Source organism: Falco punctatus (assembly GCF_963210335.1).
Source record: "Falco punctatus genome assembly, chromosome: 10".
NCBI lineage: Eukaryota > Metazoa > Chordata > Aves > Falconiformes > Falconidae > Falco > Falco punctatus.
The window spans coordinates 35,498,943-35,515,208 of record NC_137590.1 but is presented as its reverse complement, the minus strand read 5'-3'; the positions used below and the strand labels follow the sequence as shown (position 1 = coordinate 35,515,208).

General features: G+C 38.5%; 1 protein-coding gene across 1 annotated transcript in view; it reads right to left on the bottom strand.

Moving 5' to 3' along the window:
• The window catches only part of LOC308071055 (mucin-5AC-like), a 69,583-nt gene that overhangs the window by 34,127 nt on the left and 19,190 nt on the right, over positions 1 to 16,266 (bottom strand). Inside the window, exons 2-19 of the mRNA XM_080405916.1 lie at positions 14,463 to 14,534; positions 12,770 to 12,841; positions 12,237 to 12,408; positions 11,305 to 11,818; positions 10,327 to 10,434; positions 9,788 to 9,878; positions 9,276 to 9,388; positions 8,566 to 8,782; positions 8,074 to 8,199; positions 6,943 to 7,060; positions 5,956 to 6,094; positions 5,318 to 5,479; positions 4,894 to 4,963; positions 4,024 to 4,114; positions 3,713 to 3,925; positions 2,674 to 2,689; positions 1,720 to 1,922; positions 982 to 1,270 (exon numbers count right to left, since the gene is read on the bottom strand). Of these exons, the coding sequence (XP_080262042.1) occupies positions 982 to 1,270; positions 1,720 to 1,922; positions 2,674 to 2,689; positions 3,713 to 3,925; positions 4,024 to 4,114; positions 4,894 to 4,963; positions 5,318 to 5,479; positions 5,956 to 6,094; positions 6,943 to 7,060; positions 8,074 to 8,199; positions 8,566 to 8,782; positions 9,276 to 9,388; positions 9,788 to 9,878; positions 10,327 to 10,434; positions 11,305 to 11,818; positions 12,237 to 12,408; positions 12,770 to 12,841; positions 14,463 to 14,534 (2,786 nt within the window). The remainder of the gene's footprint in view (positions 1 to 981; positions 1,271 to 1,719; positions 1,923 to 2,673; positions 2,690 to 3,712; positions 3,926 to 4,023; positions 4,115 to 4,893; positions 4,964 to 5,317; positions 5,480 to 5,955; positions 6,095 to 6,942; positions 7,061 to 8,073; positions 8,200 to 8,565; positions 8,783 to 9,275; positions 9,389 to 9,787; positions 9,879 to 10,326; positions 10,435 to 11,304; positions 11,819 to 12,236; positions 12,409 to 12,769; positions 12,842 to 14,462; positions 14,535 to 16,266) is intronic.

Genomic DNA, 16,266 nt, shown 5'->3' with positions numbered 1-16,266 from the left:
TATTTATATTGTCGATGTTTTTCTCCTCACATTTACTGAGGTGACCAAGTATTTTTTACCCCTGGGTAACCCAGGAAGTTATAACTTTTTTCAGCTATCTGAAAGGTAAGACAATATTTCTTTATGTTTTGGGGTATCCTCTAAATTACAGAAGTCATCTGTTCATTTTCTTGACTGATTTCAGACTTTTACAATTTGCATCATTATGACAAAAAAAGACAGAACTGAAAAGAATAAAGATGGAAAGGGAGAATTAAAGAAAATCTTAAGTGATATGTTACCTGGTTCGGGTTTCTCTCCAATGCAGCTCAGCTTTCCATAAGTGCAAGTGCTATAAAAAAAGAGAATAGATACGTTTGTGCTTTTCCTTGTAAAGTTTCAGCTTGTTTCCTAATGAATTTGAAATAATGAACAATTACCATGTGACAAAACAGAGAAAATGTGTTTTTTATCAGAATAGCTTGTACTATTCAAAACTATAAAATATTAGAGCAGATAAAAATACAAGTATGTTCTGTATAAAGACAGGTTTTCTCTGACCATTTGCCTCATTAAAAACTGTCCGTCAGAATAGTTCAGATTCCATTTATAATGGGAAAAATCTGAAATGGGATTATCAAGCATCTTTTACCATGGAATAAGTCTTGCACAGTCATGGATAAGAAAAGTATATATCATGAAGGAATATACGGATAAGAGAAAGTATGTGAGGTGGGAAGAGAGGGACGGAGGGAGTGACTGGGTGGGAGTTTGGCTGTTAGCCAAGGCTAGCCCACCACAGTATGGTTTGTTGAATTCCTACAGTAGCCTAAGTACAGTCTTCCAAACATGGATAGTCATAACAATTTTTAAGGATCTGTGATTTGTTCTATTGAAATTATTGGGGAGAGAAATGCATTCGATTTGAATAGATTGCCTAATGTGTATGTGGTTTCACGACTGCCTATATCCAATCTCATTCTTTTCTTTACAAATCTCTTACCAGACAACACCATTATCATGAATAACTTCTCCAGAAGACAGAGGCATTCCTTTGTAGTAACAAGGACAGCTAGAAGCAGGTACACATTTGCCATTTTCATCCATGTAGGTTCCATTCATGCAGGTGCAGCCATCAACTGGAACAAACTTGATGCTGCACGTGACATCAGGCTCACTCAGAGACCGGCAGGTGGGTTGACAGGAATCGACATTGTAAGTGTACTTCAAGGATTTCGGACACAAGGTGGTGTATTTTGCTTGAGAACGAAAAAGTGAGTTACATTTGTAGTTTATTTAAGAATCGATGTAGGTATAAATGCAGTTCTTATATATGATAAACATGGCAATGTATGTACACGTGCTTTACTGTTATCCTCAATAGTGTAATTTTTTCTTTTTGTACCACTAGAGCAGAATATTCCCCTATAAATGTGTCACAGGTACAAATGTTTTGCCCAGGTTGAAAAAAGAAAAAAGTTCAATTATATTAATGCATGTCATGTTTTTTCTTCATTGCTATTTTTTTTTTCCAAAGTAAATTGAGAAACATCCTACTTATTTTACTCCTGTTGCAAGACAAGTGAGGTCCATGTTGCTTCTGCTGCTTCTGAGCAAGCAGTTTAACAAAGCTTTTTTTTTCTATTCCTCCCTGCTTACTGCTTGTCTTTTATGGTATTCCCTTCCTCCTCAAATGCTTGAGTCAATGCTATACTTAAAACACAATTTAGCACAATTTACTGTGCGAATCCCTGAAAGCTACTGTGTGGGGCCTCTGGACGGTCATTTTCAAGATGCAAAGGGATGTAGAACTTACTGCAGGCTTTGTTTCTCCATCCAGTGAGGAAAACTCCTTTAGCAGCACAGGCCCTGACATAGCTGGAAAGGGCAGCACACATGCAGTCCTCACTCTTCTCACAGTTACATGTGTCAAACATGCAGTTCTAGGGACAGAGGATGACAGATGATCATTGGATTGTTGTGTCAAAGCCATGGTGCTCTAGACTTTTTAGTGCCATGTTTGTTAGAGCTAAAAGTGAGTGTAATTCATATGCATAAGCAAACATATGCCTGGTTTTCATTTGAAGATTTCATTGAGTACTTCCAAAAAAGATGCTTTGCAAGGAGAGAGAGTAATTAGAGTCTGACAATTTTAAACTATTTTTTCTTTTTCTTGTTCTTTTTTACTTTTTCAGGTGCTGGTAGGTTTCCCAGCTACTTCCAGGTTGTAGTCACTGTGTCATATATACTTAGAACAAGTAGAGGGTATTTGATGCCACCCAGCTTTTAGGGCTTAGGCTCAGGAGTTTGGGCTCTCTGCATCAGAGGAATGAAGAAAACAAGAAGTCATTTAATGTGTTGCAGTGCTGGGCAAGGTCACTATAATGTTGTCATTCCGGAAGATGTTTGGTGAGCATAATCTTGCAGATTTTCAATAACAGGGAGACTTTGTAAAGTCCCCAGGCACTCTGTTCCAGAGCTTCATCACCTTGAATTCTTGGAACATTTTTGTTTGCACCTTATCTAAATCTCTTTGCTGCTTCTTACACACGTTTCTTGCCTTGCCCTTGGAACTATCCAAAAGCCTTCAGAGAGCAGTTCAGAGCAGCTGGGCAAAGTGCTAGTTAAGATTCTGACTAAAGACCTGATAAGGACTCCAGTTAATACCTAAAAATAGGTGCAGCAGGAATATACCTGTAAGTTTATCCTCCTGGGAATGAAAATGAAGATACTTTTACAAAGAAGTAATTATTATGAAGGGGATATAAAAACGAACCCCTGGCTTGAAAAGAACTATCATGAATGCATCTCCTTCCAATTAGCAAATTATTCTCTCAGGTGTTAGTAACTCTTGATCTGAGTCTTTTTCTTTTAAATGGGAAAAAGTTAAGAGCCAAGTACCTTCTGGTAAACTTCTGGATTCACTGTCGAATGACATTCAGCAAAAGGTCCCATGGCATCAGAGAGCAGTCCACACCAATGCTGAGCATACTGGTCTGTGAGTTGAAAACATGAGAAGAATGTCTATTGTACTTCATTGCCTAAACTCTTGTCTCAATGTAACTATAGTTCCTGCAGGGAAATTGTAGAAGCTTACTCTGCAGTAGAATTCAGCTCTGCATTTGCTGGAACACAAACAGCCTTTCACTTCCTCTATAAAGAAACACGAATCTTCATAAACTGAATGCTCTTAATCTATGGTAGTTGTCATGGAATAAACTAACACATCCTTAGCTGAATTTTGACAAAGAAGGTTCACATTGTGAATAAAAATATGCTAGTACATCTCAGAAATCGGAAGAGGGGCTTGTGAATGCTCAAAAATTACATATTTCATTGGCTGAAATAGAACCTGAGAGCCATGAAGCTCTGAATTTTAAGTCTGGTTCTCAGTTTAACAGTGGAAGGACCACACTAAGTCCAGCCTTCAGTGAGACTATGCACAGCTTTTTTCCTATATGGCAAACACTCTTTCCTAGGAATCGATCCCCAATAGGCTGATGGTTGCAGTTTCCCTTAAATAAGCTGGCAAACTACTTGTTTTCTTTATCCAAAGCAATATTTTTAAAGATCCAAAATATTTTCCTAGTTATTATTTATCAGTTGAAGCCTTCTAGTGTCAACTGAGGAAAATAGTGTCTGTGCAAGCTGTCCACTGCTATTTTGGTTCAGTGCTGGGTGGTTGATCAGCTTATTCCTCCTTTCCATCTTAAAAGAGACTAGAAGAGGTTACTGTATGCTGAGCTTACCATTCTGTATGCTGAGAGTACAGGGATTCTCAAAGGTGTTTTGGGCATCATGACAATCAGCCCGAGTTTTCCAAGTATTGCCAAAGGCTGCTGAAGTACCCTCTATTACACCACTGGTGGTTTTGAAATCATCTGTCTGCACGTCATTGAAGTTACCACAGAGACCTGAAAGGAAGCAGATGGGCTGTGAAAATCTCCTTCAGAGCGAAGTATACTGGGGAAGGCATTGTTGTGATAAGATCACTTACCACAGGTCTGCCCTTTATGTGATGGATCCAAGTCTATAAAAAGTTGCATGAGAGGAACAAGCTGAACCTGTAGCTGAAGACCAAAGCTCGTTTGCAGAATGATGAAGAAAGATGATGGTCTGAAGATGGTGACATTCGCTAGGGACATAAGAATATATATCATTTCATGTGAGATAAGCAGTTGAAATAACTGTTCATTATATAGAGGGATTCTACAGCTGTGTTTGATATGATCCTAATTTCTGAAGAACTGAGGGGAAAATTATTCATATAGGATTTCAAATCCAGCACCAAAGCAGGCTGTCTTTACCCTAAACAACAAATATATAAAACACCTCCACTTCCTGTCAGGTGTTTTAAAATAAGGGGAAGAACACACACTTCTGTTGCTATTTAAAACAGCACCTTTGGTTGACCAAAATGATACACCATGATTTAGTGGTAGACTTCTACCTGGACCTATTCTGTCTTTTCAAGGTTTGCTTTATTTTCAGATGCAGTAATATCTGAGAACTGGCATGAGAGAAAATCTCCAGTGATGAATGTGTACCAAGCAAAGGGACAGAGGGAACACAGGGAACTAAACTGAAGATATTGGACTCCTGTTGCGAATCAGAATTTTTCTTTCCCCTTTTAGGGCAATATTTGGATCTGTACGTGTGCAATGATACTATTTGCTTGAATTAATTCTCCATCTCATCAGATCTTGCTAAAATTAGACCATAATTTTGCTAAAATTGTAAGAGTTGAACAGGCAAATCCTATTACTTTCAAAATGAGTGACTATGCTCTATTGGAATACCTAGGGTTTGCTGCAAAGGTGACCAAAGGTGAAATTTGGCTTTAGATTAACCTGTGTAATAACGTTTCATAGTAAAAAATTAGAAACATTACAGAAGTCTTCCAAAGAAACTTACCTGCAGAAAATGGGAGCTGTGTGTAGATCATATTCACAAATACACTGCCAGAAGGCTGGATCACAATGTTCTGCCCAAAAGAAAAGGCAATGATTATCAAGCATATTTAGGGAAGATTAAACACTTTCCAAATGTTTTCTATCTGGTATTGTTCAGGATAAAGGAAAAAAAAGTGGAGGGATCCTGTGATGATGTTCTATATATTTCTATACTATTTCTTTAATCTTTATTAATGTGGTCCATTGACTGTCAAAACAAACAAGCAAAAGACCAAAGACAACTAAATGATAGAAAATTACTAAGATCTTGACTTCCGATGGACCTACTCTATTCTTAATTTTTCTTTGAATAATGTTCAAATGAGATAAAACAAAAAAATCATGCAGATTTCCTGTCTGTGCTGTTATGTGTCGTTTGTCTATTAAGCTTTGAAAACATCCCTGCAGAATGTTAGGTGCCTCCATTTTTGACTTACAGTTTGTCCCCCACTTAGGCTGATGGCGATGCCCTTGAGGCATGTCTCAGTGTCAGTCAGGCCACACTTGTGGATATCTCCCAGAACAGTAAATTCATTGCTGTCACAGAGCTAGAAGATAACAAAATATGTCGTTAAAAGGATTTGTTATATTAAAATATTGTTATGTTAAAAAGGCTCACACTCAAATGACGTTTTTTAGTAAAGTGAGTCTTAAAATATTGTTTATTCCTTTTCTTACTGTTCATATCTTCTTACATATATGTATACAGTCACCAGAAAGAAGCAGTTATAAAACACCAGACAGCTAATATTTAATTAAAGAACTAGTGGGAAGCATGGAGATGGTTTCATGGAACCTAAAAACTCAGTGCAATCCTAAAACAATGATCAAAGAACACAAAACTACTGCAGCATGTTCATTTAGTATAACCCTAACAGAAAGCCCCCTGAAATCCATTTAAGGTTCCGTGTTGACCCTCTGTGTTTCAGGAAGTTGATATGATAGCCAGTATTTTTAATCCAAAAAAACCCCAACCATGTTCCTTTAGTAAATTGCTTTAGCAAGGATTGTGACTAATTTTTACCTTGGTTAGAACGTAGCTACAGTCTCCAAAGAAGGAATAATGTTTCTCATCAAATGTTGAAATGTGGGAGCCTCCTTCAATACTGCAAGTCCCGGGGCATGACTGGGTGACACAAGACCATTCACCTCCCACACAGGTACTGAAATGAAGAAGGCATTCAGTCCACTTGAATAATACAGGTATAAATAAAATAAGAGACAATAAGACAGCTGATGCCTTATTTTTCCTCTTGAAGCATTGATCGTACTGTCAAAGAAAGCAACATTGCTTTGAAATCTCAGAATAAGTATGGGGCAGGCATATTTTTATTAGTGATATTCTTTTATATATTGCTGTTCTTTTCCAGTGTTTGGACAGAATTCAGTCCTGGTGAACCTGGCTTCCATTCTGCTGCATACAAAAGATTGTCCCTCATCTCCATCAGCGTGGCTTAAGTTTCAAACATGTTAGGTATTTCTTGGAAAATAGCATGCATGTTTGTGGTTCTTGTATTCATGGGTAGATGGGTGCATTTGCATATGCTTATGCAATAATACTTCAGTAATTATAATGATGCTGAAAAAATATGTGTCATATCTGTCAAACACACATCTCAGATGTGATCTTCCACTCTGTCTAATGCAACGTGTCCCTAAATGTCACATCCTCCATAGTATTTACATGAGCAACCTAGTATTACACTGTAGTGCTGCAAAGGACCTAACACAGTAATTCACATTTTTAAATATCTTCAGTAACTGAATTGAATAGCCTCCTTTAATTGATTGGTCTTGAAATTGCAGTACCTATATCTAAACCCCAATTCTTACTTCCAAGTGTGAGGAGAAAACAGAGATATAAGTATCTTCTAAAAACACGTAATCAAGAAAACTTCAATTGATAAGTAGTCCCATTTCTTTTTTACAGGAATTTGGTAATTTTTCCCTGTCTTCCAAATGTTCAAGTAATGCACCTAAAAAGAGAAGTATGAGAAAGGGACTACATTACCATGATCTGCATTTAGATGAGAAGGAGACACCAGGAGCATAAGTTTCACCTTCATAAGTACAGTGGCATTGCTCACGGGGAATGCAGCCAGCACCATTAATGTCATCAAATACCATTCCTAGGGAAAGAAATGGTCTGTTACTCATTCTGTGCATGGCAGAACCTGCTTTTGTACATATATCTGGCAGATGCCTGAAAGCATGTTCCATTTCTTCTCTGTAACACAGAAAATTAATAGAAAGTACTTTAAAATAATAGGATGTAAGTTTTGTAGGGATTGAAGGGCTATATTCCTTTAAAGCCTATCTAAAATCTTAGGGTGACCAAAAGAGCTCTAGGGAAATACCTGTCTGTTATGGACTTCATTAGAATGGAAGTAGAATTAACATTAATAGATAATGAGTTGGAATAGATTAACTGTTTGTAAGACTGCACAGGGACATGTTTGTACAGTAAATATTTTTATACCCAAAGGCAGAAGATTATCTGAGAGAAGTCAATGCTATTAGAGAAACAAGTGATAGTGAATTCTGTGAGATGTCATGGAGGATGTGCAGAAGTGCTGCAAGGGGTGAAGGTCCTACCATGCAGTCACTCGCAACAGCAACAGTTCTCAGCCCCAGAAGTAAGTGTGCACAAGAACATATTTGCATTGTTTGTCTTGTACTGATACTCAGTTCTCATGCATAATTCTCTGAAGCACCAGATTTTACCCACAGCCTAGTGCTCTCTCAGGTCCTTGTTTAGACACGCAGTACTGGACAGGGAGGGTTGTGTAAACTGGGGAACCAGACACATTTTTGCTAACACCAGACTTGTTATTGTGGGCAAAATGTGGTTAAACATTATGTACTTTGCTGGAACTGGATATGGATGCTGGGAATAGAATACTTCCCTTTATTGTTAGGAGCAAAGTATCTTATTCTCAGTTCAGTCATTATGTACATATCTCAGGCATGTTTGTTGTTTAAAAGGGCATTTTTAGTAATCTGAATAGAAATGGTGCATACTTTGATGATTATAACAGTGACAATGTGAGGAGAACGATACAGTGCAGGAAAGTTATTCCATGTATACAGGTAAGTGTTGTAGAGGGTCTGGGTATGAGAAAAGGGCAGGAAACAAGCTTGCCTGGAGGGCAGACGCAGCCATCTGTACAATGATCTTCGCAAAGTGCAGATCGTTCTGGGTTGCTGCATGTGTCAGAGCAAGGGGAGCCACACTCCTTGTATTGCATGTTGAAAGGACATGATTTTGCTGAAAGCAGAAAGAGTGTTATAATGCTGACTTTTTCTTTGACATGTTGAGAAAACAGTATTTGCAATTTAGGATGCTTTCTGTCAAGATATAATGGGGGAATCCTGATCCAGGTGGAGGCTACAACACGTTCTATATATATCAAAACCGCTTAGTAATGTGAAATCCTCTAAACTTCCATATTCCTAAAGTCTTGAGTATGCTCAGGTTAGAACTGTAATTTCATGAAAATGACATGCACCTTTAAACAGCTGTCTTCTTCAGGAAAAAAAAAAAATCATTTACTTGAAGTTTATTAGATATGGGTAGTAAGCACAGAAGAAAGTCTAGTAAGCACAGATGAAGGTCCCTTCCCAAGATACTTACGACACAGTTCTGAGGTTCTCCAGTTCAGAGGCTGTCCACCTGCATGAGCACACTGCCGGGAGTATTCAGCAAAGGTGTTGCACATGCAGAAGTCAGCCATAGAGCTATCACAGTGGCATAGGTCTTGTATGCAAGTTTCAATGTAGTCCTGAACACTCACAAGTGCATTACAGCTTGTAAAGGCTTTACTGGTTAATACTGTCTCACAGATAGAAGCCTAGGAGGGAAAATAAAGAATGTAAAACAAGTGTTTAGAAAATATGAAACTAATTATTTAAGGCATATAGCAGAACAAACCAAAGGTCCACCTGGTCCCAAAACTGTCCAACGGTAGCCATATGCAGATGTTTAAGGCAAAGTATAACAATAGGGCAAGTACATGTGGAACTCCTTTGATTACCTCCCATATCCCTCTATATCTTGAGTTACTTTCAGCTCCGGTGACTTCCCAAGCATTATACAGTTTCTTTATATTGACATCCTCAGTGAATTTCTCTTTCATGAAAATATCCAGTCTTCTCTTGGAAGGGGAATGCAACTTTCTAGCATTCACTTTAGCAAAGAATAAGAAAAAAATCTAGAAAAAACCTTTTCCAGACCTATAGTTCAGTCATATTTGTGCTATATTTTTTCCAATTCTAACTTTTCTCCAGAGAGAGGGATAATGTAATTTATATTGAGAAAAATAATTTTGAGAGAGAGGTTCTTACAAATTCAGCTGAGCAGTTCACTGTAACACCAGGAGAAATAGGATCATCACACTGCTCTGTGGGTCCATCCATCTTCTGCCTGTTCCCAAACTGTATGGGTGTCAGTTTTGTCTCTGTGAAAAGCAGTCCAAATATTAGAATAAAATTTACTGGTTTACTGGCTTTTGCACAGAGATATTTTCTTTTGTGACACTTCCTGCTATGACATGAACAGTGATTATCACTCTAATATGAAAGGCAAAAGGAGATGGGGAACGTATACAAGGAACTGGATCCTAACTATTGGAAACGCATAGATAGTTGCATGTGGCACATCTTAAAAGATCTAACAGCGATGGAAGCAGCCTAATACACCTCAAAGCCTACTCTATACATAACTGACATCATAGAAATACATGAAGAAGTATCACTAGTTTTGCAGTTAATACAACCCACAACCCACGTTACAGTATACTGCTAAAGAAAGAAAAACAAAGTGCCAATACTTAATAATAATGCTTTTTATTACTTACTCTCTGAAATAAATTCATTGCTGATTGGAATTCCATTGAAGTCCCCACAAAGTCCACAAGTTTGATTGGCATATTTTGTATCTAGTTCCACCTAAAAGAAATGAGGAAAGGGAGCTTAGGTTCATAGTAATGTCAGCCTTGACGGTTAGGGACACAGCCTAGATCGATATTGCTTATGTACTTAGAATTTGGCGTATGTATGCTGTGCAGAGTGAGTCACGTGGTAACAAGGTAGGCACCATTGCCAAGGTCAGTGACCAACAAGAAAAACTTGGTCTTATTCTACTGCATTGCCAGGTCTGGAATCTGACGAGTACACTGTGAGGTGGGAACGTGGTAACTGGGGCTTTATTTATCCTGAGCTGAGCTTGGGGGAAAAAAAAAGGGAAATTGAGGAAAGACTGGAAGACAGAACAATACACTAAAAATGGACACAAATCCAAATGTAACTAGCGCCTGCTGGCTGGTTAAGACTGCAAAGATGTAAACAGACTAATTTCAAAATCCACCTTTCTGCCATGTTTTGAATGTTTTCTTACCAGGAGGGCGTCCTCTTCATTCCAAAGGAAGGTCAGTCCTAACTTGGCAGACACTTTCAGATAGCTGTTACTTCTCTCTATCAAGACTCCCATATGGCTGTAGGGCATCTGAACCCTGGAGAAAGATCACTTAATTCAGTGGGGGTAGGGACAGAATATCCATTGAACAGCCACACTGATATCCTTTCTCATTCTTTTTGAGAAGCATCAGCATGCATAGGTGGGGAAATTAGAGCAGTAACTAATTACAGCCAACACAAGGTGGTAACATTTTGGCTGTTCCCTATGCAATTGCTTCTTGTGCAAATAGAATGACCTTGCTTTCCCTGCTGTTCCTTTTGGCTCTTTCTGTTAATGGTGTTTTACCAGGTAAATTCTTTTAGGTAAAAATTTTTACTAGGTAAAATGTTGGCATGTGTCTTTGGTTGTGTTGTTCAAAAAAGTGCTGGGAGGTTCTGTTTTGCAGGCAGTATGCTTCAGGATATTGCTATTTACTCCTTCAAGCCCTTGATAATAAAGGGATAGACTCTTCAGGCTTTCTGTGAAATGACTGCCATTCACAAAGGTGTACCCAAGATAACCTTTAGACTAGTTCACTGTACTTAGCTGTTATAATACACAACTCACTATGGGATAACTACTCAAATATTTACCCAGCCTTTTGGATGGGTTTCACACCCTATGCCAAAGTCAGTGCTACTGTTGCTACATAGAGAGCTGGTTTCCAGACCAGCTCGTTTTAAATGAACGCAGGTACAAGCTGCAGTCACTGCTTAACTGCTTACTGTTCAGTGCAAGGACAAAAGCTGTCAAAAATTCCTCTCAAGGATCCTGTTCTGGTAAAATTAACGGAGAGTCAAAACTTAAAGGGTGTAAAAACCTAACATTTTGACTGAATCCAGGTTACAGACTCAATTGTATATATACATGCACGATTGTAACAGTGGGGCAGCATCTGGGATTTAGCTGGTCTGATCAAGATAGGCATGAGTAACCTGCAGAAATGGCACTTAGCTCACTGTCAGGCCCTCTTATTTTTGTTGATACTTCAGGAAGGACCTGAGCCCTCCAGCTGCTTGGGAGCAATGTGAGATTAGGTGGAGGAAAGGGATGCTTGCTCCAAGAGCCCACTGGGAGCGAGAGAAGTGATGGCAGTTTCAAGTTATGAACATACGGTTTGTCATCAAGCAGGACAGAGCCACGGGTCAGTTCAATCACTACTCCTTCCAGCTTCATGATTACATGAGTGATCACGGTAGCGTTTTCCATCATTGTACGCCTGATCTGGATGTTGAAATCCTCATAGGGAGATTTGCAGTTGGATGTAAAGATGTAATTGCAGACCCCAGGGAAGTAAAAGATGTCCCCATCAAAGGTTTTGAAGTGGAAGTTACCCCAGGTGCTGCACACACGGCCATTGTGAGAGGGGTTGCCAGCTGTGGGTTCAAAATAAGTAGTAAGAATTTTCTGTAATTTGCTGTAGATACACTCCCTTCAGTTGCTTTCCCCCTTCTATTTCTTTCACTAGCTGCTGTCCAAGAAGCCAATCTTCTGTTTTCCTTCTTGTCAGGCTATTTGTTTATGGATCTGTTCTTTACTTAGTTCAGTTATCTTTTGTGTTTGATCTGTTTTGCATAGGGATATAGGGCCTAAGGCTGGAAGAGACCTCCCACGTCGCTATGTCCAATGCCCTGGTTCTGCGGAAAGCTACATTCTATATAAAACTTTTTCTAAATGTATGAAGTCCTAAAGTTTCACTATAAAACAGTTTAAGCTTAGTTTAAAACTAGCGGGTACTTCTATTAGGGAAGGCCACTTATAGGCACATCCTTTGAATGTCTGGATTACCAGCATCTTCCAAAATACATTCCTGCCTTATGTATGCCTGGTTGTTCTTGTGCCAGTATTACACTTCACCTTGAAGGGGTCCCACCTCCCAGCTACTCCCCCCACTCACTGCAGAAATCATTTCTCTGTTTTCAGCCTCCATTTCCTTACAAGCAGGCTCTCTATCTCCCTGGTTATCCTCATAGTCCCTCTCTGCATCTCTTCCAGATTTACACTCATCCTGCTTGACCACGACTAGTCAGAATTGTACCCTATACCCCAGATAAGGTGTCTCACCAGTGCTTTGAACACACTGATATTTCCCTCTCTTTACTGGAAATATTGTGCAAGATTTATCCCGGTATTTTTATATATATATACGTATATAAAAATTTTAAACCTTTTTTTTTTTACAGTTGCATCATATTAACAAAATGCAGGCTGAGTACTGGAGTCACATTTAGATTATCCTTGTTACCTGACAAACTGACTACTTTTCTTGTTCATTTTTTGTTTTATGCTGCTGAAGGATCTTATACAATTTATTAATCAGTCATTCCATGCTCTTGATCAACAAGAATACAGATATCTGAGCCATGACATTTGTTTAACTTACCCTTTAGCTTCAGTGTGTTTTGAAAAGCTGGAATGATTGTCAGTTCTTGGGATTTTGAAGCCGGTGAAAAATCTAAGGAGGAAAAAAAGATCAAGTTTAATCTTATTAGAAGTCCTAAAAAATGGGTAGAGATTGCCTAGTTTCTTTAGTGATTAACATTTCCTACTACTAATTACACTCTAAGGGGAAGTTTCCACAATGTTTTGTTGCTGGTTTTTACACAGGGCTTTGTGTTCTGTCTTTCTATATATTTTACTACCAGACAAATCCCAAAGACCACGCTCTTTGGCTGTAGTACGTCCTCCCGTTATTTGTTCAAGACTCCCATCTGATGCTGGCCCTGATATTCTGAAGTGAAAAGCAGAAACCTGCTCCTTGGAGCACAGTGTTGTAATAGTGATGCAGAAAAACCACTGCTAATGTCTGTGTCTGAACCTCGGCCTCTCAGTGCACTTAGCAGAAGTTACTGAGCAGAAAGTTACTGAGGAATATTAGAAGCTGAAGATGAGAAAGAGGAGCTGGGTTTTTTTCTGAAGTTCATGTCTTTCTTTGTGCTGAGATATGCACTTCTGCACAACCAACTCTTTAGTGGATTTTTTTTTTAGAACAGTTTAAATTCTGTGAAACTTTAATCATGTGCTTTTCATACAAAGACTTCCTATTGGTAGTATCCAGCCCTAAATTTTCCATGTCCAAATCCAATGTTTTCTCTTTGGATCCAGCAGTGAAAGAGATAGAATACTTAGAGAACAGGCAATGTGATTTTTTTTTTTTGTCATGAGAGTCTGAGGAATTTAACAGTTTCACATTTGAAAGTACCAAAATCATAGAACTGGATGAATTCCAAACTGTAGATTGTGCAATATTAGCCACTGACTTCTGCATTTAGACCAAAAAAAATCACTAAGACATTTATGTGTTTTAGAAAGACAATCTCATTTAGTCTTGATGTAAGGATTTTAAGGAAAAACACACATATTACCTTGCCTGACAATCTATTCCAATAATTCAATGCACTTAATAGTAAGTTGTGGTACACTTCCAGTTTGGGTTTATCATTATTTTGATTGCCATCTAATGACCTCACAAATTACAGATTGTAAGGCAGGCTTCATGATTAATTGTTTCAGCCTATTAGTCATCACTAATATATCAGTCAGTGTTGTATCCTTCCCCTCTTATTTTGCTCTGTATGGTTATGGTGTTTGCTCTGTACGGTTATGTGTCATGCATGATCTTGTAGTGCCTAATTTTTCTAGTGTTTAAGGTAGTTAAGGTTTTCTTACTCTCTCATGAGTGAAGCAGTCATCTTGACACAACATAAAAAATGTATCTTTTATTACCTGCTATCAAGTGCCTTAGTGATATGTATGTATACACACACCTCTTCTGAAAATACACTTTTAGATAGAAGGTATGTACCTTTCGTGAAGTTAAAGATTAGATAACTGTATCATATCAGTAGACCAGATCCACTGGGCCAGATCTCAGAGGAAGTTGTCCAGTTTAGAGCAGTCAGAGATTGGCTGGGAACTGGATATACAGTTCAGAGGATTTCTCTGTCCTTTTTTTTGAGGGGGAGTGAGGGGTGGGGTGGGGGGTTCTACCTGGGAATAAGGCTGTAGTAATCTTATTATTTATCAAGTGAATTTGGGACAAAATCTTAGAAATAGATCATCATAAAAATACTTACTTTTTTGTCGCTGCAGGAGGGTTTCAGAAACATAGTCTGATTTTGTTTGATGTTCATCGTCCTGGGCTTGAACTAAAGAAGAGTGGAGGAAAATGTTAATGTCTAACTTTCTTGAGTTCCCTCATAATTTCTCAATTATATCTGTTTAAACATGCAACAGTCAGTATATCAAAAAACAGCAAATCTATATTCAGGTACAGGAGGTCAGATTTGCATCAGGACCTGTGCTACATGCAACCACGATGGCTGTGCACCACTCCTTCAACTTTTTTTTTTTTTTTTTCCTCATAAATTGCTGCAGGGAAGCCATCAAAAGCATTCCGTGATAATTTGAGCAGATCCTTATTCTATGTACTTTTGTCACGGTACCCCTGGATGTCCTTATAAACTTTTCAGAAAAAAGACTTCATTTTCTTAGTTTTAATGATCACTGTGTACTTTAAGCATCAGTAAAACCCTTTGTCTAGCCTGAGGGCTTTAAAAACAGGTCTCTTTTGTAAAGGAAGAAATATTTTTAGAATTAGAGGACTGATTTCTGTCCTCTCTTACTGAAAGCCAAAGTTACTCTGTATTTTACAGTTTGAAGCACTTTTTTTAATAAGTAGCAGAAGGAAAATAAATGCACAACCCACACAGAAAGAAATAGGTCTTTCCAATAGATACATTTGTGACTGATGACTTTGCCCCAAAGTAAATTTTTTTTGTTTCCAGCAAAGAAATAATTTTTCATTCCATTCCACTGCAGCATCAGAATAGGAACACACACAACATCTGCAGGGGCCAGAGGGGCTTTTAATGCACCGCTTAGTGAGAGCTCATCAGAGGGCAGGTTGCAGGGGAAGTTGTGCTGGCCAGAGAAAACCGAAAAGGTAGGCAAACCCTCCGCTGCATCCCACAAGGAGAGCAGTGGTGGGGAGCACCACTAGAGGGGCTGAGGCTGAAATCAGAGCTGTAGGTTGCTCCCAAGTCCCTTCCTTTTTGCACCAGCTGAGGGGCTGCAGCTGGTGCTGGAAGGACACATCATGCCTGTTTTTAAGCTATGAACCATTCAATATTCCTGGGCTCCTCTTCCCCACTACCTAGCCTCAGAGAGATGTTTGCTTCTCTCTCTGTGCACTGTATGGCTCCAACTCTCTGCTTCATGCCATATGCATTGCAGACTCCTGTTTCCATTGCATGGTGCAGTAATGCTACAGCTAGTGTTTTGATGTCAAAGAATAGCCCATCAAAAGCACTTTTTAACTTAAGTTAATGTGGAATTATCTGGAAGTAGGAAAAAATAATACAATAGGATCTGCATCTGAAACCAAAATGCACTAAAACTAACATTGTCATTATCTTAAACTTTAAAAGAAATTAATAGGTGAAGTATATGTAAAAAAGATCTTCACTCATGTGCAAGTATTAAGTGACCTCCTAGAATACTTAAGGCAACTCCATTTGTTTTGACCCCATCAGAAACCAGCCCTGTGCTCCAAGCATTTATGCAATCAAATGTGTAAAAATAGATGAATTTCCAAAATCTGTTGTCCATTATTTTTCAAACAAAATCCTTCCTTTTTTCAATATTGTATCAGCAGCTGATAAAACAAACAACATCTTTACCAATGCATACAGACAGACTCCACTGATTTGTTTGTGCCTAAAGCCACTTTTGCACCTTTTGGATTGTGTATTTAGAAATGCTGTACCACCATGAAGTGGACATCAAAAGCTAAACATGAATCTTGAGGCATTTTGGTAGAAATGTAATTTCCAGCTGAGTTTCACTGAATTCGATGGAGCCATTCCAGATTTTGACTGA